At 50.1% G+C, this 26,502-nt stretch overlaps 2 protein-coding genes across 7 annotated transcripts in view; one reads left to right on the top strand and one right to left on the bottom strand.

The window, feature by feature from the left end:
• Positions 1-26,502, top strand: part of TOX3 (TOX high mobility group box family member 3) — a 110,969-nt gene that overhangs the window by 68 nt on the left and 84,399 nt on the right. For 5 of the 6 annotated variants that reach the window (XR_010727131.1, XM_066243606.1, XM_066243608.1 and 2 more), the window contains exon 1: positions 592-1,127. The exons of the other annotated variant lie outside the window; for it this stretch is intronic. Coding sequence is in view for 4 of the 5 variants with exons in the window: in XM_066243606.1 (XP_066099703.1) it covers positions 1,041-1,127 (87 nt within the window). In the remaining variant the exon portion in view is untranslated. Of the gene's footprint in view, positions 1-591; positions 1,128-26,502 lie in introns of those variants that run through there. 6 annotated transcript variants of the gene reach the window in all.
• Positions 68-1,042, bottom strand: LOC136313566 (serine/arginine repetitive matrix protein 3-like). The gene has a single exon (XM_066244104.1). It carries the CDS (start codon positions 1,040-1,042, stop codon positions 68-70), a length of 975 nt encoding a protein of 324 aa, XP_066100201.1.

The raw sequence follows: 26,502 nt of genomic DNA, 5'->3' as shown, positions 1-26,502 counted from the left end.
GGGGTCCCGGCCCCCGGCAGACACTGCTGCTGGGATAGGTGCCTCCCAGCAGGGGACCGAAGTAGGGTTAGGCAGGGAGCGGGGTAGAGGAATCGGGGACGCGGAGAGGAAAACGACCGAAATTGGGGTGGGACAGGCGCGGACGGCGTGTGGACGCGGGTGGCAGGAGCTGGGGGCCGAGAGCAGCGGCGGTCGCAAAGGCGGGAGCGGGCCACAGGGGACACGGGCGGGCGACGGCCGAAGCGGCCGAAGGAAGGAGGGAGCGAGGAGCGCACCGAGGCAGCGGGGACAAAGAGGACCGGAGAGGGAAAGGGGGCGAGGTGGGAAGAGCAGGGGCCCCGGGGAGGGGGAGGCCGCGGCGCGGGCGATGGGGAAGGCTGCGCGCGGCGCGGGGTGAGCGGCGAGGGGCCGCGCGGGGCAGGGGCCGCGCGGGGCGGGGCGAGGCGGGCGCGCCGGGAGGCGGGCCGGGCCGGGGAGCGCCCCGGCGGGGCGGGCGGCGCGCCAGCTGCCCGCGGTGGGAGGGGCGGAGCGGCGGAGGCAGGAGGGGAGAAGGAGGGGAGGGGCCGGGCCCCTTGTCTCCGCGGCTCCTCTCCTCAGTCCGCCCGGGGAGGAGGAGGAGCAGCGGCCCCAGCCGCCGCCGCCGCCGTCCCAGCCTCGCCTGGCGCACCTGAGCTCCCCGCGCCGCCCCGCGCCCCCGCGCCGCACCCCGCGCCCCCGCGCCGCGCCCCGTGCCCTGGGCGCCCGGCCCGCGCGCGCCGCTGCCTCGGTGCCCCGGAGGGGCGCGTCCCCCGGGCCGCCTCCCGCTCTCCCGCGGCTCGCGTGGCCGCGCCTTTGTGTGCTGCGGCCGCGGCTCCCGGGCTCCCGGGCTCCCTGGGCTCCGGCTTCGGCGCCTCTTTGGCCCGGAGTCCGCGCGCCGCCCCCCTGGACAACACCGACCGGGCGCCCCCGACGGTGGATCTAGCGGCTTCGAGGAGGCGGGCACCCGCCCCGGCGAGCCCCAGCCTCGGCCCCCGGCCCTCGGCCCCGGGCTCGGCTCCGGCATGGATATGAGGTTCTACCCCGCGGCGGCCGGGGACCCCGCCGGCCTGGACTTCGCGCAGTGCCTGGGGTACTACGGCTACAGCAAGGTGACCGAGCCGGGCCGGGGGGGGGGGGGAGGGCGGCGGGGCGGCAGCCACCTCCCCATCCTGGGCGCGCCCCGCACTCCATCCTATCGCCTGCTGCACTTTATTTCCCCTCTTTCCACCCCTCTCCACTCCGTTCCCTTTGCGCCTTCGTCTCTGCCCAACTCTGCCCCTTTTCTTCCTGCCCCCTTCCCACCCCACCCGCCTTGTCCCCTTTTTGTCCCTCTACAGGCACTCCCCTCTCTCTGCCCCTCTGCCCTCCGCCTCTCCTCCCACTCTCGCCCCCACCCCCCCAACCCGCCGGCTCTCCTTTCCTGCCCCAGAGGACCGAGAGCAGCCCGAGACGGAAAGAGGGGACTTGCCTGTGATTCTTTGTTGTTATTAGTCAACAGGACCGCAGCCCCGGGGGGGGGGGGGGGCGGCGGTGCGCGGCAGTCCCTAATCTCATGGTCGGATGACCTCGCTGCCCCACTCTCAGTCGTTCTTACTTCCCCTGCGCACTGAGAGCCGGACCCCGAGCGGCTTAGGGAAAGAAAGGAACAAACTTTTGAGCGCGCCCTGGATGTTGGGGGGTGGAGTGGGACCCTCGCAGGTGGCTTTTGCTACGCTCCTGTAGGTCGCTTTGGACCACAAAACGAAGGTGCCTGCTCTTCTCTGTTAGCACTGGTGGCTTCTCATCTTTAATTTTTGGGGGGAGGGGTAAGTTTTGCCTTTTGGGGAGAGCAGGGTTGGAGACCTGAACGCCACCCCCCGGGTCACCCCACCTCCTCCAGCTCCCCCAGCGCAACTTCGAGGACAGAGCGTTTCTGGTGGCCGAAGGTGGATGTCAGAAGGTTGGCTGGCGCAGCTCCGAGCAGCTCCGAGCAGCGAGTCGGTGCGAGCGAGGGCCGCAGCACTCCGGCCAGGGCGGTGCGAACTCGGGGTCTCGATCCGCTCCAAAGCCCGCAGGGCCAAGCTCTGGGGGAAGCATCACCCTGAGGGCGATATTCAGAGAAAGAGCTGTGCCCTGGATGGCTTGTGCGTTTTGAATGTGGTTTTTCTTTCTCCGTCCCCCTCTGCTCCTCCCTCCTCCCCCCTCCCCCTTTCTTTCAAATCGTAGTTTGTTTATGATTGCTTGGATAACAGAGGAGGAAATAAGGAGCCTGTCCCGCAAAAGGTGCTATACAAAACTAGTGAATAAATGGCAGGAAGAGGAGGAATTGTATGAAGAGCGAGGAGCGGTTTGCTGTGCCCTGTGGCTGATAGCGCCTCGTGTTCCTTTCTATTTGTTTATACTATGTACCCAACTCTGGGGCCAAAGTTTGTGGCAGACCATTAGGGTCTCTCATCCTCACCCTGTATCGTCCTCGCCCTGTGCCTGACACAGAGGGGCCTCCCCACAAGTGCAGAAGGGAGAGACATGTTTCAACTGTGTTTTAAACCCTTCGGTGGTGGGGGGCGTTCATGCTCTCAAAATTCCAAGAGTGATACGTTAAGCATAGAGAGAGAATAAGAGAAGGCTCTGTAGCCAGAGTTAAGGTTTAGTGTCTGTCCTCTGACTTTGGATTTACTCGGGTTATTAAATGCCTTAAAAAGTCCCCAATGTATGCTCAGTGAGGGATTCAGGCAGCCTGATTAAGTATGTAGTGTTTCTGAAACTCCACCTAATTGTTCCAGTGGGGTATTATTTATCTCCTTACAACCCGGCCTGTGTGTGCAAGCCTTGTATAACTGGGCAGGCTCTTATTTTTGGAAGCCATTACCTTGCCTAATGTAACTACTTTCTCTGATTTAAGATCAGCAACACTCGAATGACACCAAAATAGAAACCTTTTGTACTAATCCAGTCACTGCAATGCGTGGCCAATCTCTCTGTTCACTAGGATCCCAAGGGTACTTCAAGGGACCAGAGGAAATTGTGGGTGTTTTGTGTGTGACTCTTTTTATTTATTTATTTTTTGAGAAAGGCTATATTGAGTCCATTGAAACGTGGCACCTTTATTTCAGGGAGGGTATAGAAAGCTGGAAAACAGACATTGTTTATTGAGATGCACGTTTAACTTCAGGAGGGAGGTTGCAAGTTGTTTTACCCTCATCTATTCTGAATGCAGCTGTTTGCCTGGGAGAACTTGGTTTCTTAGTAATTCAGCAGCCTGGTCATCATTAAAGTGCTGCGTGTACCCGAGTTATGAAAGTTAGATACAGCGCTCCATATCGGTAGAAATCAAATTGTACTTATTATCAGGGATGTTTGCACTTCCTTGCAAATTAAAAAAAAAAAAACAACACAAAACCAACACGCACAATAACCTTTAAACTGAGCCACAAAACTGTACGTTCCTACTCTTCATTTCAGGAGTGAAAAGCCCCATTTTATTCCTTGTAATTTTTCTTTACAGGGAGAATGGAGTAGAAAAGGAAGTATTAACTTTATGGGTATAAAACAGCAAGTGCTAATTAAAGGTTTATAGCGTTTGTTTCACAGCTAACGTGTGTGTCTGCAGTGGTGCTATTCAGTGTCGGTTTACAGGGAAAATGGAAAAACTGGCATGCAAAGATACGCATTTGTTTTATTTGAAAATACCTGTAATTGTTTAATCTCTTTGAGACTTAACTTGATGACATGTATTATCTTTCTGGATGAGAAATGATGGATTTCAAAGACAGTAGGCCTCTGCCCTTGCTTGCTTTCATGACCATCTGGGAAACTTTAGAAGAAATACTGGACTCTCCGCTCCAGGCTTAACAAGTGAAAAGTTAGCGCTTATCTTTAAATTTATTTACAAACCGTGAATAATAGGGTTTCATTCATCTCTCTCTCTCTCACAAATGACCAGACTGCTTTGTAAAAATTATTTGCATGTATATTATCTTTATGTTCTGTGAGTATATGGACCCTTTTTAAATGTCAGCACTCCTGAAAGTGTACTCTGTCTATGGAGAATGGATGAAAGAGTTTTGAGGGTTCAAAAGTCCTTGCAAGTAGCAGAATAACTTCAAATAAAATATAGCCAAGATCATTAAAATCAGTTAATAATTCATGAACCAGCCACTGATGTATAAACTTAAAGTCATCTCTGTTTTCTAAGGGCTAATTTCCATTTTATTTTCCAGTGGAAAAAATCTGTTTGAACAGCCCTTTTTCTGATGTGGCCAACAAATTAAACTAACACACATACAATTTTTTTTTTTTTACAAAAAGGCCTTGTGGTGTACTTAGGGGATTGGTGACCCATTAGCTATCTATCTGACTTTTTCTTTCCCTGGGTCCAATTTGTTCTTTTACCAGTAAGAAGGTTATATAGAGCACATCAATGGGCATGTAATTGTCAAAATAAGCTATTGTATTTAATGTGAGTGTAAGGTGAACTTACACAGTGGATTAATAAGGAAGGCACTTGGACTAACTTTAGTGACTAGCTTGTCCTGCATATTCTTGGGGTCTCCCCTGTTCTTTTACGACATGGCTGTTCACTTCTTACCCGATATAGAATAGTTCTGTGTTGTTTTTAGCCCATCAGTGCCAAACCATGCTTTTCTACTTACTCAGTGTGCTATTGATCACTCTGCTTAATTAAGATGTTCTGATGTGGGCGCGTTCACTCTGTCTCACTGGGCCCCCTATCTCAGCCAGCTTGAAGGGTAAGAGGACCTGAAGGGTAATTTGTCATTTATCTATCTTCTTGGAGATGGTGGTTCAAATTGAGACCATATTGAGAAGGGGATTTGATCGAAATTCTTCTTAGGTTAAGATCTTGTGAACTTGACACATGAGAACTAATGATTTCATTTCTAGGGTCTGGAGGATGGGGGGGTGTTAAATTTTGAGAGCAGGTGAGAGAAAGAGAGATTTCAATATTTTCCCATGTCAGGTCTTCAGAGAAGAGATTGAAGCCACATTGTAAAACAGAAATGAGATTTTTTTCTAAGGACCTTAGACCCTGAGCCATAACAAATGTCTGTAGGGACAGCCAGTTACCCTCCGTGATGACAGGGTTTATGGTCTAGGGATAATGTGCCCCATTTACAGGGGTAGCCTTGTCCAGCATTAGTAGATTGTTGCCATGCCAACATTTGGGCCCAGTCCTCTAATTATTTTTACAAGAGAGGGATGGATAGTCTGAATTTTTATGTGAAATATTTTGAATTTTAAACGTTGGCAGGAAATTAACAAATAATGAAAACCATCATGTGGGCTCTCAAAACAGACTTGTGTACTGTTTCTCTGCCACTGGGTCTTAGACAAACTCATATGGAGATAAGGATCCAACATCACTTTTCAGGAAGTCACTAGGGTTTATGCTCAACCGCACAGACAGTCCCACTGTCATGCCCTGCTGTGTGCACAGTTCAGGTGAGCGGTGGAAGTGGAATCTGACCACTTCCGTTGGAGTTCTAATCTGACCATTTGGATTTTCTCCTTGGTGAATTTCAGGCTCTCAAGGCAATGGAATAGTTCGGGGTCAGGGGTGGGCAGACTGCAGCCCATGGGTCACATCTGGCCTGCTGTCTGTCCGTGCTTGTATGGTCTGTGAGTTCAGAATGCTTTTTGCATTTTCAACTGGGGATCCTGCTTTGGAGTGACTGGCCTAAAGGCGTGGGAGAGTTGGGTAAAGAAGGTTTGTGATTGCTGTAAGGCAGACAAGACTTACCCCGGAAAGGTTGGTTCCAGGTTGACCCTCGGCCTTTTTCAGACCGGGGCAGGTTCCAAGCTCTCTCGATCTGGGCTCCCTCTGACATTGCATCAGACATTAAAATGTATCCACATCCTGCATTGAATAGGATAGGATGCTGTATCTGAGTTGATGAGTTACATTTTGTAGACATTTAATTAAGCATCTGTTAATTTTAATTTTGTAGCTTGGGTGTGTGTGCACATGTGTGTGTGCACGTGTGTGCGCGCACACATGTGTGTGTGCACGTGTATGTGTGCACGTGTGTGTTGCTCTTCCCTGTTAACTAGGGTGGTCTCCAGTCCCTGTGTCTCATCCTATATTCCTCTTGGGTCCCCGGATGCTTCTAATTCGAAAACTTTGATTGAGGAGAGATAAAATTGAATGAACAACCAACGATGCTCAAACCTGGTGACATGAGATCACGGTCGTTGTGGACATACAGAGCAAGTGTGCCTCGTGGTACGTAGGTTTGCAGATGACATGGAGGAAAGCAGTTTGTCACCCTGTTCTAGACGAGCAGTGTTTCTCAAGCTTTAACATGCATGGGTCACCTGGGGAGCCTTCCGCGGCGTGGAGTGGTGGACCTCACCCTCCGATTGGAGGAGACCGCAGCACAGGTGTGGCTGGGCTCCCAGGTGATACTCACGGGCTGCTGTGAGTAGCATGACCCGGAGGGCTGTCAGGGTAAGGCAAGGAGCCTGTGCTCTGTCAGCTGACTCAGCTAGAATGCTTTGGGCTGCAGGTAACAACGCTCAACAAACAGTGGTATAAACTCTAAGGAAGTTTGCTGACAGAGAAGTCGTTAGGCAGGCAGTGTTGGGTTGTTTTAGATCAGCGGTTCTCAACCTATGGGTCGCTACCCCGGCGGGGGGTCGAACGACCAAAACACAGGGGTCGCCGGCGTTGCGACCCACAGGTTGAGGACCACTGTTTTAGATGGTTCATTATGTCTTCAAGGACCCTCTGCTTTTCTCCTCCTCCTCCTCTTTCTTTCTCCTCATCCTTTCTCCTTCTCCTTCTTCTTCTCCTTCTTCTTCTAGTGAGAGGTAGGGAGGCAGAGAGACAAACTCCTGCATGTGCCCCGACTGGGATCCACCCAGCAAGCCCCCTACCTGCTGATCTGGGGCCTTTGTTTTGTTGCTTGGCAACTGAGCTATTTTAGTGCCTGAAGCAAGGCCATGGACCCATCCTTAGCACCTTAAGCCAACATGCTCGAACCAATCAAGCCATGGCTGTGTGAGGGGAAGAGAGAGGAAGAGTGAGACAGAGAGAGAGAAGGGGAGGTGAAGGGGTGGAGAAGCAGATGAGTGCTTCTCCTGTGTGCCCTGGCTGGGAATCAAACCTGGGACTTCCACACACCAGTCTGATGCTCTACCACCAACCGGCCTGGGCTGCTTTTCTTTTTATTTTGCCACTTTTGGTGTTTCAGCAGTCTCCTCCCGGTCACTGTTGAGTGTTGTCACTGAGGCATCACAGCCTCACGTGACAGCATGCAGGACGGGGAGCAAGCTAGTGATGGGGAGTGGGGTTGATAGCAAAAGACCACTTTTCCTTCTGCACATCTCTTACCAAGGACAGGCTTTCTTGGACACAGATCCACTAGACTCTTTATTGATAAGAAGTGAATCACACGTTCACCCTGGGACAATCATTGACAAAGAAGGAGACTTCTGTGATTGGCTTAGACCAATCCCATGTCACCTAGGGCTGGGGGGCAGTGTCACATGAGCATATTTGATGTTATGCTCTGTTACCAAGGAAGAGGACTGTTGGAAAGAAAGCCAGTAGTGCCTACTGCTGAGGACATTTGGAGAATCTTGATTGGGCCAGTGGTTTGGTTGGAGTCGTACTTTGTGAATATGGATCTGATTTTTTGACTAGATTCCTGTAGTAAGACCAGAGGTGCCCTTACCCCAGGGAGGATGCCCTTACCCCACTGAACTAAAGATGTGAGAAGGATTTGAAACAAGGAGATGTGAGTTTGGATGTGGAGAAGAGGGAGGCACTGAGCAGAGCATCTCTGTAACATAGGGAGAGAGAAGGAAGACACAGGCGACTCTGGATGTTAGAACTTGGCCCTGGACAAATGGTAGGAGCTTGACCAGAAGAAGCAGAGAGGTCAGAGGACAAGCTGGCTTGGAAGGAAAAATAGAGCTGATTTTGGATATTTGTATGGAATATCCCCACAGAGACATCAAGTAGGCACTTGGACCAGTCAGTGCCCTGAAACACAAGAGATAGCTCAGGCTGAAGACCAAAGTCAAGATCCTTCCTATGTATGGGAAAGTGATGGAAATGGACGTGACTCCTTCATGAGCGAGGGGACAGAGGACATGTCTCAGCTCCTGTGGGTTGGTTGGTATTTGCTAGTTCAACTTCCAGTTAGAGAGGAAGTCATGTGTGGAACTCAGGAAATTTCGAAATCGTACTATATCGTTTATAAGAATGATTTGAGGGAGTATATGTGTGTGTGTATGTGTGTGTGTGTGTGTGTGTGTTTGTGTGTGTGTGTTGGCGTGATGATATATCCTTTCTGTCTTAATAGTGATTTGGAAAGAAACATTCTTAAATGGTTGCTATTAAGTGGGAATGATGCATAATATTCAATAACATAATTTAAAACCCTATCAGCCATTTATGAATTAAAACTTGATGGGATTTTGTTGTTTATGTAAGAAGTGCAATTTCTAATTGGATTTTGTGACATGTTAATAATGTCAAGTACCTTGGAGAATCTGTTTTGAGTTTGGTTAATAAGAAAGGATGCTTATAAATTAAAAAAAAAAATTGAAGGTGGAGTCAGCTCTTTCCCCAAATAAGAAACACACACACACACACACACACACACACACACACACACACACCTGTTCACATATGAGTAGAAGTTTTTAGTTGAGGTCCACATGAGCTCCTGGCAGGTTTTATCATCTCCCTTAATAGTAGATCATTGTATTTTATTTGCTCCCTAGGTTTGGACCCTTAATCCCTTCCTCAGGGAGGCCATGTTCTCTTAAATGCGTTCCATGCTTGTGCAAGACATACCAGCCATTGGAATGTCTTGTATGGCTAACTTCTGTCTTTAATCTTAATGTAACTTTGTTTGTAAAAGAATAATTTGAATGTCTTGATAATCCACAAGTTAAACAAATTGGCCAGTATCAAGAAGTATTTGGATTTCACTCTAAATACATATTTGAATGAGAGCGATTCATTCTTTTGAAGGAGATAGATTTCAAGCTGGGCTTTTCTCCTCCAAATGTTATGTTTAATGTGGCATTTTCTACATTGACTGAATTGTTTATATAGAAGAATTATATTAAAAATGATAATGGCAGTGAGTTTTTTTTTATATTCTAAATTGATGTAGAAGTCACTCTACCCTACTGAGTGATTTTTCTCAGCAGTTTCTAGAGCTAATTTGTAACAAGCAAGGGACTTTGATGTACTGTGTAATAATCATCATTTGACATTCCCCTTTCAATCTCTTCTACACATAGGAAGTGGAAGTCCCAAATGCTGACCCGACTAGAAACATATTTATGAAATATGTATAATTAGTTGGATGCTGATTTTCTTGGGGGGGGGAGTATGAGTTACCATATTTCCCCATGTATAAGATGCACATTTTTTTCGAAAATTTTGAGGTCTAAAAACTGGGTGTGTCTTACACAGTGGTTGTAGAATTTTGTACTTGCATTTCCGCTTTTTTACGCTTGTTTTTGCGCTCATTGTTGAAGACAGGGATTCGTCATCAGACAGATGAGGGCAGGTGAATGGATGGGAGTTTTGACAGCGATCAAAAGTTGTATGGATTTTATGATGAATAAAACTTGAGTTCAGTAACTTCTATGTAATGCATTTTCTTTTTCAAAATTTCAGGCCCCCAAATTAAAGTGCGTCTTATACATGGGAGCATCTTATACCTGGGGAAATACGGTAAATGTAGACATATTGAACATTAGGCATACCCAGTCGGTCTGTGTGGCTACTTCTTTATGCCGACATCTTGAATGAGAAACTCAACTGTTATTGTTGGGCTTATTTTGAAAAATTCTAATCAAAGTATTTAAGGGAGAAGCGGTTAAAAAGTGTTGTGATTAGTGAAAATCCTTTTGATGGCGGGGAAAATGTCCTCAGACTGCGTGAAATACGAAAGGGATTGTCAGCCTTGTTTCAGGCGTGGTGGGTCCAGCGTTGCCATGGGTGATGTCTGGGGTTGCTTAGGTCAGCGCTGCCGTCCTGGGTTTGGCGTCCTCTGTCCGTCAGACTCTCCTCTCAGGGCCATGCGGGGCCCAGAAGCTCGGCCTCAGCGATCCTGTTTCCCCACTTGTCTGCATCCAGTCTCATTGGGCAGACTGGGGTCACATGCCCAGGCCCAAAGTCACCCATCTCCGGCGTGGGGGGAGCTGGTACTGCCGTCCCCCTGGATGCCCCCTGGGCTAACTGTTCTGCCAGCAGTGGTTCCTCCGAGGAAGAGCGAAATGCCGAGGTCATAAAGAGGGAGAGTGGGTGTGGGGTGGGGGCAGGGTCCATTTACACTGCGGCGTGACCTGACGGCGTGACCTGACGGGGAGCTTGGCGATTTTCAAGGTTTCTGAGGACGAGTTGTCTATGCCGCTGCCGCTGCGTTGTGGAAACTGAAAACGGCCTGTGCCCATTGAATGTGCACATCGTAGTTATTATTTATCAAGTACTTCCTGGGGATGCCCTTGTTGGGGGCTGGAATTAGACGTGGCCTGCCTTCAAGAAACCTGTAGTTCGGGGAGCAGATATCTCTGTGGGTGTTCGTGAAGAGAGTGTGTGTGCGTGGCGAATGGGTGCACAGAGGGGATGCTGTCGGCTGGAGCCGGTGATCGGTGTTGGCGAGTGTGCTCCACGAGCAGCTGGGATGAGGGAGGAGGCCCCCGAGGGACGGTGGGACCGGGGAGAGGGCTCACAGAGGCTGGCAGGCTTGGGGCGGGCAAGGAGGGCACGTGGGACTGGGTGGTGGGAGATGTGGTTGGTTGAGAACAATCGCGGAGGCACGAGCATGTCCGGTGGAAGACCTGAGGGCTTATTCCGTGGGTCCTAGTGCAGTAGCATGTGTGGGCGGTTCGTTTGCAGGTGCAGGTGGGCAGGTCCGTAGACGTCGACAGTTTGAACAGCATGGCGGTTAGCTAATGAGAAGATGTTCTCGGAACAGTCCTGAGAACGCCTAAGAGAGGGAGTCGAGAGGAGTGAAGAATGATGGGGCGAGGGATGGGGAGGTTCGCTGGTCCTGGGATGGAGGCCGTGGATGGAGGGCCCTTGGCCTTGAAATAAAAGCTTGCTAACCCTTTGAGATGAGTGGGAAGAAAGAGAAGATGGGGAGAAGGGGGGAAAGGGGGCAGGGAGGGAAGGAGGGATAGGGGAGAATGAGAATAGAATGGGTGTGGGAGTTGATTGACAAGCCCAAGGTCTGGCATCGCCTACTGCCTCATCCCTCATCTCTACTCCTCCTCCTACTCTCCTTCCTCCTCCCCTCCTCCTTCCTCCTCCTCTCCTCCCCTCCCCCTCCTCCTGCTCTCCTCCCGCCTCCCTCCTCCTCCTCTCTCCCCCTGCTCTCCTCCCCTCCTTCCTCTTCCTCCTCCCCTCCCCTCTCCCTGCTCCCCTCCCTCCTCCCTCCCTCTGCTCTCCTCCCTCCCCTCCTCCCTCTTCCTCCTCTCCTCCCCTCCCTCCCCCTCCTCTCTCCCCCTGCTCTCCTCCCTCTTCCTCCTCCCCTCCCCTCTCCCTGCTCCCCTCCTTCCTCCCTCCCTCTTCTCTCCTCCCACCCCTCCTCCCTCTTCCTCCTCTCCTCCCCTCCACCCTCCTCCTCCCCTCCTCCCTCCTCCTCCTCTCCTTCCTCCTCCTCCTCTCTTCCCCTCCTCCCTCCTCCTCCTCTCCTTCCTCCTCCTCTCCTCCCCTTCTCCCTCTTCCTCCTCTCCTCCCTCCTCCTCCTCTCCTCCCCTCCCTCCCCTCCTCTCCTCCTTCCTCCCTCCCCCTCCTCTCCTTCCTCCTCCCCCCTGCTCTCCCCCTCCCCTCCCCTCCCCCTCCCCCTACTCTCCTCCCTCCTCCTTCCCCCTCCTCTCCTCCCTCCTCCCTCCCCCTCCTCTCCTCCACTCCTCCCTCCGTCCTGCTTTGGGGCCTTCCCTCCCCAGCCTGCCCCCCATCCTTAGGCACCTGTCATTCCCTCTCTCTGAAACATTTTCTCCAAAGATCTGTTTCTCAGTATTCATGTCGAAGCCTTCAAGTTCAGTCTGCTCATGATGTAATACCTAAATATTTAAAATACCCTTCCCCCGTCCCTCCAGTCACGATCTCCTTGCCCTCATTATTTTATTGACAGCACATGTCTGTTTGAATTTGTGTTTATTTCATTAGTCACGTGTTTCTTGTATAAACCCCCCGCCCACCCCCCTCGTATTCAGGCTCCCTGAGGGAGGGGCTTCTGCTGGCGACTGCATGCCTAGTGTCTGGAAACTCCCGTAGGAGTGCACTAGGGATGAAAAAAACTATTGTTGAGAAGATCTAGTTGTTTAATCTTTGGATAAACCTATGTTGGACCTACTACGTGCCAGTCGCTTCTAGGCGGGGGGAATGTATTTGTCCTGTTCTGAAGGAGCTTGCCTTCCATAGTAAGGATCCCTGGAAGAAGTTTTTAGGCTTACATTTTATCTTAAATGTCCTCTGTCAGCACTTCAGGTGCTGGAGGGTGACGGGACTGAGCAGTGGGGGTAAGGATGGTCAGTGGTGGGTCTGGCCTAGGCAGGAACGAGAGAAGGACAGGTAGAGGGAAACATGAAGGAAGTAATGGAAGCGACTGTTCTTCATCCACGTGTCCAGGTTGGTGAAGAAATGGCCAAGGAGGAGAGACTTGGATACAAGCAAAAATGGGTATGTTAGCTAGGATTCACCCACTAGTAACAGAAAAACAGTAACTTAAGTAGCAGTGGCTTAGATGAGGTGGACACTCATCTCTCTCTCTTTCCCCTAATGAAGTGTAGGGGGTCAGTAGTCCAGGGCTGGTCTGGTGGCTTCGTAGACATCTGGGAGCTAAGCTACGTCCAGTGTTCATGTGATCCTTGTTCTCTTAATTCAGGGCAGAGCACCAGTCATTTTCATGGTCCAACCAGGAAGAAGGGCGAAAATGTCAAGGGCAAAGGGAAGTTTCCAGAAGTTGCCACATGACATTGATATATTTTTCACTGGCCAGAACTCTGACACATGGCCACATCTGTGACTACAAGCTACCCAGGAAACACAGTCTGTATTGAGGCTGGTGTGTGCCCAGTGAAATGCTCAGTTACTGTGTAAGAAGGGACGAGTGGGTAGATGGGACAGCACGAAGTGTGTATGTAGCAGGTGTGTGGGAGTGAGTGATGGGTGGGGCCCAAGGAACCCTTCTTGGGTATCTATCTATAGGTTTGAGGTTTTGTGTATAAACTACAGTATTATATTTTGATAAACTTCACACAGTATTTTGGTTTTCATTTACTCCTTGGAAGTTCTTCCTTTGGTGAGACGCTGTGATATTTTCTCCAGTGCTTTCTTCAGTGGGGCGGTCTTATTTGGAGCGTGCTCAAAATACCCGATGATTTATGTTCTCTGTCGGAACTACTAACCCCGTCCTAGTTTTAATCGCTTATGAGTACTGTATTTTAGGCCCACTTTTCTTTTCTTTGCAGACCGCCTCTGGGATTTTTGTGCTAGCCTTTCTCAAGTCTAAACGGTTGGAAACAAAGTTTCCAGCACTTGTCCACATTTCCAGATGATGTTATTTTTAATTGATGTGTTTCATTTTTGATCAAACCCAGCTTACCTGTTATATCCACACACTCAGAGAATCTTCTTCTGCCCTAGAATTCGCTGGTCCTTTATGTTCCTTCTCATTTAATCTGTGGGCCCCTTGCTCACCCCTGATTCTTTATGCAGGCTCAACTACAAAGCCGTGTCTGCTGTCCCCCATGCCACCGCCTCGGTCCCCTCTGCTTTGGTGATGTGTTTTGTGTCATCCTTCAAGTTAGTCTCGTTTCCCCACGTCAGGATGACTGAACACCGTGTCCCGTTTCCTTCTCAACAAGGCAGGCTGCCTGACTCCACCTGGGCCCCTGCTACAGAACCCTTTAATTCATCTGCTTGGTCTCTCGGGCATTCTCCACCACGGGAAGTCCATGTCTCTCCAGTCTTCCGAGTCGCAGTCAAACCAGCCCCACCTCGTTCTGAGATGGGGACTCTGACCTCTCCCCTCCTGGAGGGCGGGCGTGGTGGTGTTCTCTGATGGGAATCACTCCTTTGTCGCCCGCCCTCACTTGCCTGGGACCCAGATCCCTCTCTCTTCCAGACCCCGGGAGAGAGAGCCTTTGCACCCTTTGGGAGAAATCCTTCCAAGGATGCTGACCCCGTTCTGACGGTTGAGTATTTTGAGTTCCGCTGACAGCGCCCCTCGTATCTGCTTGGTTTCCTGCTCGGAACTAGCCCAGATCTCCCGTCTTCGGTTTGAGGGACCACCTCCCTGTCATGACTTTTCTCTCCTCGTTCCGTGTTTGCAGTTGACTCACTGTTTCCCCTTAAGTAAATTAATGGGAAATTAAGACTACCACAGGTGGAAGATTCTATCATTTCTCACACATAGAAGAAAATCCTGAGAATAAACCCCGGTGGAGTGGGGGTGGGGTGGGGATATTATGGGAAGCTCACTGGAGCCCCTGCTTACTCAAGCTCTGCTCTCTGTTTGTTGAAAAGGTGGTGGTGGGGGTGGTTTGTAAGTGTTGGGGCTTTGTCTGGGGGCTTGAAAGGGACTCAAAGCAGAATGACTTTCTCCCAGTCTCTGTGGGGTGTGCGGAGGCCAGCCGGGGGTCTGGGGCGGGCCTGAGACCCGCCATTGCGCACCTGGTCCCAGGTGATGCCGCCGCCGCGTGCGGTTCCCGGCCTCCCTTGAAGACGCTGAGTTCAGAGAAAGGACTATTTTACACTTTGGCACTTTTGTCTGACTCTGCGGACTGTCTCTAACACGTTTCTGAACAGCTTCTCAAACAAGAAATGTCTGGCGGAGGGTTCCACCGCTTCCCCGCGCTGGGGCTCCGTCACACCTTGCGGGCTATTTCTGTTCCCTCGGACTACTGGGAGTGTCCCCTCGGTTCCCCGGGGAGCTCCGCCCGGCTGGAAGAGGCTTCGTTCACCCTAGAGTGTGGACTGGCCACTTTAGGCCAGCTCTGGCTCTAAGCCCAGGGGTTATGCTTTTTTTTGGGTATTTTTCTGAAGTTGGAAACGGGGAGGCAGTCAGACAGACTCCCGCATGCCCCCGACCGGGATCCACCTGGCACGCCCACCAGGGGGCGATGCTCTGCCCATCTGGGGCATCGCTCTGTTGCATCCAGAGCCATTCTAGCGCCTGAGGCAGAGGCCACAGAGCCATCCCCAGTGCCCGGGCCAACTTTGCTCCAATGGAGCCTTGGCTGCAGGAGGGGAAGAGAGAGACAGAGAGGAAGGAGAGGGGGAGGGGTGGAGAAGCAGATGAGCGCTTCTCCTGTGTGCCCTGGCCGGGAATCGAACCCGGGACTCCTGCACGCCAGGCCCATGCTCTACCACTGAGCCAACTGGCCAGAGCCAGTTATGCTTTTCTGATGACTCTTTGACATCTCCTGTCTCTGTCCCCTCTCACCCCCAGGTCCCTAATATTGTGTATTTGGATACTTTGATGGCTTTAGCTCTGTCATTTTTGTCAGCCTCTTCCCAGCCACTGAGAATGACCTCCCAAAGCTTGGCTCTGGCCTCTGTATGTTTAGCCCTTTATAGGTGGACCTTCTTTTCTGCCCATAGCTGTTCCCACCCCACCGTTGTATCAGTTATCTATTGCCGTGTAACAAATGAAACTCTGCGGTTTAAAACAAGCAACGCATTTTGCTCAACGATTCTGTAAGTCAGCCGTGTGGGCGGGGCCCGGTAGGAAGATTCGCTCGTGCCTGCTCTGTCTCCTGCAGGCTCCCGGGGCGGCTTTGCTTCTGGGGCTTGGCTGGCCGTCAGCTGGGTCCCCTCTCTCTCTCCTGGCTGTTGTCACCCACCTCCACATGCTGAGGTGTGCACAAGAGCCTGGAGGTGGCAGCATTCCGAGTGGTACTCGAGAGCCCTTGAGCGCAGTCTGAGAAGAGAAGCGTCGCACTGTTCCTTCTGCGAGTTACACAGCCAGCCCAGCTTCATGGAGAGAAGAAGGAAGCAGGGCCCATTTCTTGAAGGGAAGAGCTGCAACATCACCTGACAGAGGGGCGCGGGTCCAGGGAGTAGGGAAGACTTGGGGCCATGTGTGCCACCTCTGTGTCCCAGGACCTCCAGTTTTCATCGCTGGCTTGGTCTGCATTCTCGTCTCCTCTGTGGCAGCTCTCTCTGTGGGGTGTCCCCACTTCACTGCCTGCCATCAGTTCAGAACCCACGCAAGCCACAGGCCACATGCAACATGCGTTGCTCCTGCCCCCAAAGTTCCTCGTTGGATTTTTTTTTTTTTTTTGTATTTTTCTGAAGCTGGAAATGGGGAGAGACAGTCAGACAGACTCCTGCATGGGCCCGACCGGGATCCACCCAGCACGCCCACCAGGGGCAACGCTCTGCCCACCAGGGGGCGATGCTCTGCCCCTCCAGGGCGTCGCTCTGCCGCGACCAGAGCCACTCTAGCACCTGGGGCAGAGGCCAAGGAGCCATCCCCAGCGCCCGGGCCATCCTTGCTCCAATGGAGCCTTGGCTGCGGGAGGGGAAGAGAGAGACAGAGAGGAAGGAGGGGGTGGGGGGAGGAGAAGCAAATGGGCGCTTCTCCTATGTGCCCTGGCCGGGAATCGAACCCAGGTCCCCCGCACGCCAGGCCGACGCTCTACCGCTGAGCCAACCAGCCAGGGCCCCTCGTTGGATTTTAATCATTGATATCAGCACCTCCATCATTTCCAGATGCAAAAAAAAAAAAAATTAATTTTGATGACTTGGCCTCTTTACTCCTCTCAGGCCAGTGAAGTGCAGCGTAAGGCACTGGTCAATAATATTGTAGTAACTGTGAGTGGAGTCAGGTGGGTCCTGGAAACATCAGGGGGAGCGCTCTGTATACGACTGTTTGACCGCTGCGCTGTGCACCTGAAACTAATGCAGAGTGATATTGACTGTCAACGGTAATTGGGGGGAAAAAAAAAAGAAGCCCCATTTGGAAACCGTCTCACGACGATTGGATATCAATTCCTATGTGCTGGTCATGTTGGATTTAGTGTAGTCTTAATTCTGTTTTTTTCTTTGCTTTGATTCTTATAACTATTACCCCTCTCTTTAAAATCAAATTAACTTTGAAGAGTCATCCCCAATTTTTGCTGGAGAAGAGCAGATTATGAATAAATACTGAAAGCGCTTATAGGCGCAGTGAATATATTTGTATAACGTCAAGGGCACTTTGCATATCTCTCTACAAGAGAAGTTTCCACACTGGAAGTGTTTGTGGAAGAAAAGAAAAGTGTACAGTGTGCGTGTAGTGTCAATATTGTAAAACCAGAAAACACACTCTGATTTCTTCCCCCCTTGTGTGTTTCTTTTTTTAAATAGGAATGAATGTCATTCTCAATTTAAAGCACTCGAGTTTGTTACCTACGGGCCATTTCCCCCCGAAGGATGAAATCTATTGAAATAGTGCGCAAATAATATTCAAACTCTTCTATTATTAGAAAAGCCTGAATTCCTAGAAGGTCACATCATGCCGTGGGCCCCCTCCATCTGAAGTAAGATGGGGTTTTCGTTTCACCTGGCGGCTGTGCTGAGTGGGACGAACCTGGACCAGCTGTCCAGTGTTGAGCGGCCCACACCTGCATCCCAGGGAGTTGGCTCCCTTGTGGCCGGGGAGAGTCTCTGCACGCCCCCGGGGACTTGGTTCTGTGAGAAGGCGACGCTGTCTTGGCTTGGGGAGGCCCGCCGACTGCCAGCAGGAGCCCTGCCCTGATTCAGAGACTGCCTGTAAAACCAGCCACCTTCTTAGGTTGCTTTAGTTTAAGGTGACTGATGGCAATGCCAATGTACTTTACCACTGTTGTGGGGGGCGGGGGCGGTCATCGTCACTGTTTTGTTTAATTAGCTCCCTGAATAGCGGAAAACTATATTTTGGTTACTTTGCAAAGCAGCCCGAGTCCTTCCAACTCAGGTGGTTGATGGTTCTGTTTATCTCAGGTTGGACCCGAGGGGTCTGATGGAGTTCAGTGACTCCGAACATCCACCAGTTGGCAGGGTGGCAGGGTGTGAGGGCGGAGGCCCGGTGCGAACCCCTTTCCAGCACTTATCGGTATGTCCTTACGCCGCATTTCTGAAATGGGGGTCCTGCTCTGCTGGGTACTGGGTACACTGTGGCGAACCAAACAGATCAAGCCTGGCTCTGTAGCCCTTAGAGTCTAGGGGCTCACAGACCCACCTGTAGCGTGGCATTATTGTGTGTAATAGATATTCTCCCTGTGTAGAGAATAATAATAGTTTTTACAACAGAGAGTTGTTGTAAATATTGACTGTAACTCTGTCTATTCTAAGCACTCATTGATGTTGGCTATCATTATGATTCCAAGGTATTTTTATCCTATGCTTGGGTAAATTTCTTAACATGTGGAAAGATGGCTGAACACAGACTATGGGAGAAGAAGTTGACCTCAAAATATCCCAATATGTTAACAGCACCATTAGGAGGACTTCACACCTAATGGACTTGAACACTGATGGACGAACCCTCTGTTCTCAGTGTCTTAACATATAATGTGAGCAAGGTTTTCCAACCTCGGCCCTATTGATGTTTCGGGCTGGGTAGTTCTCTGTTGTGGGGCTGTCCTATGCATTAGAGCAGCGGTTCTCAACCTGTGAGTTGCGACCCTGGCGGGGGTCGAACGACCAAAACACAGGGGTCGCCTAAAGCCATCAGAAAATACATATTTATTATACAATACATTTTTAAATAAAATATGTATTTCCGATGGCTTTAGGCGACCCCTGTGTTTTGGTCATTCAACCCCCGCCGGGGTCTATAATAAATATGTATTTTCCGATGGCTTTAGGCGACCCCTGTGTTTTGGTCGTTCGACCCCCGCCGGGGTCGCGACCCACAGGTTGAGAACCGTTGCATTAGAGGAAGTGTAGCCACATCCCTGGCCTCTGCCTACTGTAGGCCAGTGGCTAGCTCCCCTCGTTAGGACGACCAAAAATGTCTGTAGACATTGCCAACTATTCCCCGGAGGGGTCAGTTGCCCCTGGTGGAAAGCCAATGAGTTGGAAGAATATTTTGGAAACCTTTCTGGTTTTGTCATTTAAAAAGTGCTAACTGGGATGAGTTGCTCCTTTGTTCCAAAGGGCATCTGTCTAAATATAGAGCATTTATTTCTGTGGGCCCTGTGGAGCTAAAAGGCACCTCTATCCCTGAGTGTCCCTCAGAACAGCTGAGAAGGCTAGCGTCCACTTTGAGGAGATGGTCGCCTCGTAAGGAGGCATCGGAACTGAGTGAAGAGACACCTGTCCTGTCACCTTACTTTTTTCTGTTTGGCAGTCTCTGTGGGTTAGTAAAAGTATCCTTAGAATTTGCAGAGCTGAGTAACTTTGGGGGGGGGTCAAGAGGGAAAGGTCTTTGTTCATTAGAAGGAATGAGTGTCACAATCTGATCTGGGGAGTTGGCTTTGTTAGGACCCACCTCTGTCTCCAGGTGCCTGAACTAAATCAGTCACAAAGGTGTTTGGGATGAATCGTTAAAGCACCACCAGTGACTGGTGCCACGCCACGGTCGTGTTAGAAGACTAGGTAGGACCTGCGTGTCGGGGATGTATATGCTTTGTGTCACTTCCTCTGAATTCATGGGGCCCACTCAAGTTGGTGATTTCATGTGTTTGATTGTTCTCAGTATATCTGATAGTTTCTTTTTAAGTCCTGAGTCATGTGAACCCCAAGCTCAGAAGTCTTTTCTTCTTCACTTCCTTCACTTATCCCCCAAATGTGCATGCAATGGCTACTGTGTATGGCATGAGAGCATAGACCACGGGTCCCCAAACTACGGCCGTGGGCTGCATGTGGCCCCTGAGGACATTTATCCGGCCCCCGCTGCACTTCTGGAAGGGGCACCTCTTTCATTGGTGGTCAGTGAGAGGAGTACTGTATGTGGTGGTGCCGCAAAGCGTGGCATCGCTCACGTACAGTACTACTTCCAGTGATGCGGGACGCATGCGTCATGGCTCCGGAAGCGCGTCATATCACTTGTTACGGCTAGCAGTGACAAATATGGAACTGGACATTGACCATCTCATTAGCCAAAAGCAGGCCCATAGTTCCCATTGAAATACTGGTCAGTTTGTTGATTTAAATTTACTTGTTCTTTATTTTAAATATTGTATTTGCATGGCCTCGTTTTGTTTTTTTACTTTAAAATAAGATATGTGCAGTGTGCATAGGGATTTGTTCATAGTTTTTTTAATAGTCCGGCCCTCCAACGGTCTGAGGGACAGTGAACTGGCCCCCTGTGTAAAAAGTTTGGGGACCCCTGGCACAGACGTTTAAAAAATAGCTTTGACTTTGCAAACCGTGAGTTTCGGATAGTAATTGTTGGCCATGTTGGTTTGTTGCTTTTGTACCCGGCCCTGAGCCTGGATGGAGTGCAGAAAAATCTCAGTACCTAAAAAAAGATCTCAGTAACTAAATAACTAGTTGCAAGATTTTATGCTAATATTCAGTCCCCTTTCCTTAGACTTTCTATAGGCTGACTACTTGACAATTTTTTTCTTTTTTTTGGTATTTTTCTGAAGTCAAAAGCGGGGAGGCAGAGAGACAGACTCCCACATGTGCCCGACAGGGATCTACCCGGCACGCCCACCAGGGGCGATGCTCTGCCCATCTGGGGCATTGCTCTGTTGCAACCAGAGCCATCCTAGCGCCTGAGGCAGAGGCCATGGAGCCATCCTCAGCACCCGGGCCAACTTTGCTCCAGTGGAGCCTTGGCTACGGGAGGGGAAGAGAGAGAGAGAGAGAGAGGAAGGAGAGGGGGAGGGGTGGAGAAGCAGATGGGCGCTTCTCCTGTGTGCCCTGGCCGGGAATTGGACCCGGGACTTCCACACAATGGGCCAACGCTCTCCCACTGAGCCAGCTGGCCATGGCTGTTTTTCTTTGAACCATGGACAGACGATAAGGAAGCCTGTGGCAATGTGTTTAAAAAAGCAAATATCAAGAAAATGTATTGTGCTGGTCTGGCATTTCCTAAGCGGCCCCCCTCAAAGTCTACCTGTCCGATCTTTCCCAGAGCACTTGTCACCATGTCCCGCCCCTCTCTGCCATGCCTGGAGTTCCCAAAGGGAAGTGGGGGATGGTGCAGACCACAGTGTCCCCTCTCTGGCTCTCATCAGGGTTTTATTGTCAGGAAATCCCCCTTTTCAGGGACTTCATTGTCTGCACCCTCTAACCAGCCTTCCCGCCTCACCCCCCCCCAATCCCCTGCCAGCCAACGATTTCAAGGCTTTATGGAAATGAAAGTTGCTCTTCTTCATAAAAAAAAAGATTGGAGGAGATAAAGTGATTAACACTTATTTTGTTCAGGAATCCATCCGAGCGAGCATCCTTGAACACTCATTTGGCTTGTTGGAAGGGTAATCTCTTTCAGAAACATTGGACAGAATTGACCAATTCATTATGTATGTAAGTCTGCTTAAGAATGTTTAATTCAGTGAGCCTTCATCTCCTGGCTGCGTAATCTCCTGCCTTGGCTATTCTATTCCCTTTGAGTTTCTGCAACTCATTTCTCCCCTGATTATTGAATCTTTCCCTGGACATTCCCGGCTTGGTGGAATCTCCATGAATAGATTTATGGAGGGGAAAAAAAAGCTCACGCTCTTAGTTGGTTGTCGATGACTGGATTGTTCTGGGGTAATTAAACTCGAGGCACTACAAATTTAGGCAGAAAAGCCCGAGACGATTCAAGCCAATGGGGGTGATGGAGAACGGCTTAGAGGTAGTGGGAAATTCTTGTCAAGAGTAGCTACTTTGGACAACAGGGGCGGTTCCCGTAGAGCTAATTCTTGAAGATCTAAATGAGAGCACAGGAGCAGACCAGTATTTTTACTGTTTAAAAAGAGGGACAAATAATTCAATTGGGGGCATCTTTCAATGGGACCGTGGTGCACTTTTTTTTCCCTCCAGTTTCTCTTGGGTGTTGGAGGGGTGTGTTTGTGTGCGTGTGCACGTACACGCGTGTGCCCCTGCCCCATGGCACACAGATGGACGTCCCTGTGTTGGGAAGCAGCAGAGGCGTGAGAAAAGGCCCTCCTTTAGTTACTGCCTTTGTACTTCACGCCCCCACTCCCTCGGGTAGGACAGAAGCAGTGAAGTAAATTCATAAATACTTGACTGTTAGCCAGTGATTTGAAATTAGCCTTCGCCCCTCCAGGTGCTGGTAACGTGACCGATGGCAGGACGCACGCCTCTTCTCACTTAACAGGTGGGCATATGCCTGAAGTGGGATTTGATTTGTTCTTTTATTTCGTGTGTGCTCTCCTGTCTTGGTCATGTAGGTAGGTGCCTCTGGATGCCAGATCCTGGTTTCTTTCCGTTCTTTTCCAGTGGGAGGGCTTCCAGGAGGAGGACAGAAGAAGGAGAGGAACAAGCACACCAACTTCTTCAAGGGGTTTGGGCTCCATGGTCCAGGCACTTGACAGCTCAGCCTGCCCCAAGGGTCGCACTTGGGTGTTTGTTTTAGAGGATGTCTGGACTGGTCACGGGACGGGGAAGGAGGCGTGGCTGGACTGGCCGCGGGACGGGGAAGGAGGCGTGGCTGGACTGGCCGCCGGACGGGGAAGGAGGCGTGGCTGGACTGGCCGCGGGACGGGGAAGGAGGCGTGGCTGGACTGGCCGCCGGAAGGGGAAGGAGGCGTGGCTGGACTGGCCGCCGGACGGGGAAGGAGGCGTGGCTGGACTGGCCGCCGGACGGGGAAGGAGGCGTGGCTGTACGCTTGTCGTGAGAGTTGAGTTCCCAGAAGGGCACGGAAGCGCTTATTTCCTTTATGTCTTGTTCCTGGAAGTCTTCTGAAAGCTCATTAAGAGACTCTGTAATCATGTACACGTCCCAGGGGTGATTTGAAATCATTTGCATTTAGTGCTCCCTACATGTAAATCATAGTAATTTTAGGAACAAAAAATTGCAACCGTCTTAAAAAAAATGCATTTGAATTCATTTCTCAAATTCGGTCTTTAATATATCCTTCTCTTTCCGGCCATCTAATGTCTTATCAGAATGATTTTTAACAACCAAAATAGACCAATTTTAGGTCCTATTGGATTCAGCGACTGATTAAATTTCACATCTTCCAGGGTTTATTTTTATTTTTCTGATGCCTTGGTTCAAGATAATGTTTTTTTTTTTAATACAACATGCAGAATTTCAGAGATTCATAATAGCTTATGACATCTTAATGTCCACAGTGACATTCCACTGGTCATAACCAACCGTGATAAACAGCTCCATGCTCTGGAAAGACGACAGCCCCTAAGAGAAGATGCAAATAGTCCCTCAGTCCGATGAATAATGTTACTGATCCTGAATGTTAATTTTGAAGGAAACACATGCTTCAATGTAAAGTTTATGTCTTCAATTCCTAGTCCTCTTATTCTTCCAGGGGGGAAAAAGAAAGAATCAAGCAGCTATACTTTAAATGAATTTAATGAACTGCAAAGAGTGACATTTTCACTATAAAAGTCATACTTCATTTAATGAGTAGTTAAATATTGATGCTATATTAAAATACAGGCAGAATAAAAATGGCGCAACGGGTTTCCAAATAGGAATTGAAGGCTCCTTTATGTTGAAAATTTCATGAACCGAAAAAAAAAAGTGTCGTTCATCAGACTATCTTCGTAAACAAATAATTCCAGTGAAATAGCGTATTAGCTTAGAGTACATAAATCCCAGTAGGTGAACCGAGGGAAGTCTTTCTGTTCACCGTTGGGTTCTACGTTGGTCTCTGCTGCCAGAGGACCCGGTGAGCTTAAACGTGGCTCCTGTCTGTAATGGGCAGTGTGCTACAATGACAGGAGTAGGACCTAGCTTGCTTGGACTGACTTCCTCGGATGTGAAGGGAAAAACAACAGTAGGTTGATGACTAGTCTAGAAAAATAACTAGTCTGGGTCCTATTCGTGCTGTTACGCCTCTGATCTCTGGTGGCTCTGATTCGTTCCTAGTCAAAGTAAAAAAAGTCCACATGATGGCCTGTGCAGCCTTAAGCTGGTGACCACTACGATCTCCTTGACCTCACCTGCTAGGTGTGGCTCCCTCTGCCCCGCCACACACCCTGTCCTTGTTACCATGGGAACTCCAGGCACACTCTCACCTCAGGGCCTTTGGGTCATTTCTCTGCCCCAAACTCTTTCTTCAGATGTTTTCTCGTCTCACTCCCTCATTTTCTTAAGGTCTTTCCTCCACCCTATCCTTTCCTCGGGAAGGTATTTTTGGACCATCCAATCTAAAACGCCACCCTCTTCCCTTCCCCTGGAATTCTTCCCTCCAAACGCTGGGTCTGGAGACATGCCCTGTTTTATTGCTTGCTCCTCTCTGCTGCGCTGGAGCTCACCGTGGAAGGGCAGAGAGACTGGTCTCTTTTCTTCACTGTTCTATCCTTGTTGCCCAGAACAGTGCTGGCTGGTCCAAGAGGTATTTGCAGAATGTGCACATGAATGAAGGAAACTGTCTTTTGAGACAAAAGTGAGACTTTTTCAAGGGAATATTCCCGGTGGCAGTTGGAAATGGGGGCCGGAAGATCAGGAGGGACACCTTGGATGTAGATTTGGGAGCCACCTGCACGGATGCAGAGGGTGTCCCACTCATCCCGGGGTTCCTGGTTCTCTCCCCGTGTTGACATGAAAGACAAACTCGGATGCTTGGTCACCCTCTGCACAGAGAACACACTTGCTCTTGGTGATTGCAGAAGGACAGAGCTCACAGAGCCCTGTTTGTAGACACCAGGAAGGTGACACACAGCTCCAGCTGGCCTGCTGGGGACTGTGGCTAACTGAACTTTGGTGCCTCAAAACGCTGGTTAGAACTCCACACTCACCAACTTGAGGGAATGTTCAAGGACAACCACAAGTTTGGCAATTAAATCACAACTGTTTTAAGATTGCGTGTGGCCCGTCACCTGTCACTTGGCTGCATCCGCTGGCATAGACCTGGGCTTCCAACCCATTAGGGAACAAGGTCTCTAGCCTTAATTTTTCAGTCCTAAATGAAAAACATAGTAATTAAATGCCCTTATTGTTTGAAGGAAGGAAATACCATTGTTAACTCTAGGTGAAGGTTGTCTGTCACTTACACAGGACAGTATTGGTCTTTGTGGGATATTGCTAAGAACTTTGCTAAGTATTTACCATGTGTTAATACATTTAATAATCTACAGCTCTGTAAGGTAAGTGTTATTAGTTTTCCAATTTATAGGTGACAACAGGCATGGCTAGATTTAATCACTCATTCAACATCATAGGCTAAGAAGTGATAGAGCCGCAATTTAAGTCCAACAGGCTGGTTCGGGGGCCTGTGCTGCTTTTCCTCCTGCTTCTCAGATTTTAAGGAGCATCAGAGTGTCATGGAGGACTGGTTTGACCCTGGCCAGTTGGCTCAGTGGTAGAGTGTTGGCCTGGCATGCAGGGGTCTCGGGTTCGATTCCCAGCCAGGGCACACAGGAGAAGTGCCCATCTGCTTCTCCACCCCTCCCCCTCTCCTTCCTCTCTGTCTCTCTCTTCCCCTCCCGCAGCCAAGGCTTCATTGGAGCAAAGTTGGCCCAGGCGCTGAGGATGGCTCCGTGGCCTCTACCTCAGGTGCTAGGATGGCTCTGGTTGCAGAGCATTGCCCCCTGGTAGGCATGCCGGGTGGATCCTGGTCAGGTGCATGCGAGAGTCTGTCTGACTGCCTTCCCATTTCCAACTTCAGAAAAATACAAAAAATAAAAAATAAATAAAAATAAAATGGGAGACTGGTTAAACTCAAGATTGCTGGACCCCATTCTTGGAGTTTCTGATTCAGTTGATCTGGGGTAGGGCCCGAGAGTGTGCGCTTCTGACAAACTCCCAAGTGGGGCGAAGGTCGCTGTGGGGGAAGCTCTGTTTGAGCACCACCCTTCCAAGGTCCCTGAAGGGACCTGGGCCCACAGGGGACAATGCACCCGTGTCCTCTGGCGCTGTGTGCGTACACTTGCTCTCTGGTGTCAGCATCTCCAACTCTGGTGACTCCAGGGTCTTCTGCACTGGCAGCCACAGACTCGTGCGAAACATATTTAATAGCCATGAAATGGGTTTTATGTAAAAATCGAGCACTTCCTGTACCCCTGTGGTATTTATTGTACAAATGAAGTTTCTTTCGGAGTGCTGTAGTCTTACACAACTGAAGTTTCTTTTTCAGCTGGATCCTGAAGACCTCTGTATTTCCAAATGTCTGACAGAGAAACTTGGTCCGGCCAGGGACTAGAAGAAGTAGGGTGGGTGGGGGCTGCTCCCATGTCGGGAGGTGATTTGATATTTTGCTACACAGATAGGTCATTAAACCACATGAAATCGCACACAAAGCATTTCAGTCCTCTTTCCCTTTGGTCCTTCTTAGTGCATCAGTGAGAAAAATCTCAGTTTGGTGCCAAAATGTCTTTACTACCTAAATGCTTATCTCTTTCTCCTACAGAGAGATGGAGAGAGAGAGAGGCGAAGGAAGAGGGAGGGAAGGAGGGAG

Source organism: Saccopteryx bilineata, chromosome 9 (genome assembly GCF_036850765.1).
Source record: "Saccopteryx bilineata isolate mSacBil1 chromosome 9, mSacBil1_pri_phased_curated, whole genome shotgun sequence".
In the NCBI taxonomy this organism is placed as follows: Eukaryota; Metazoa; Chordata; class Mammalia; order Chiroptera; family Emballonuridae; genus Saccopteryx; species Saccopteryx bilineata.
The sequence above is the reverse complement of the archived record's forward strand: the minus strand, read 5'-3'. Positions and strand labels throughout refer to the sequence as shown.

Bases quoted from the DNA above. Each gene is read 5' to 3' on its own strand.
- LOC136313566 (XM_066244104.1), bottom strand. From the start codon at position 1,042: ATGCCGGAGCCGAGCCCGGGGCCGAGGGCCGGGGGCCGAGGCTGGGGC.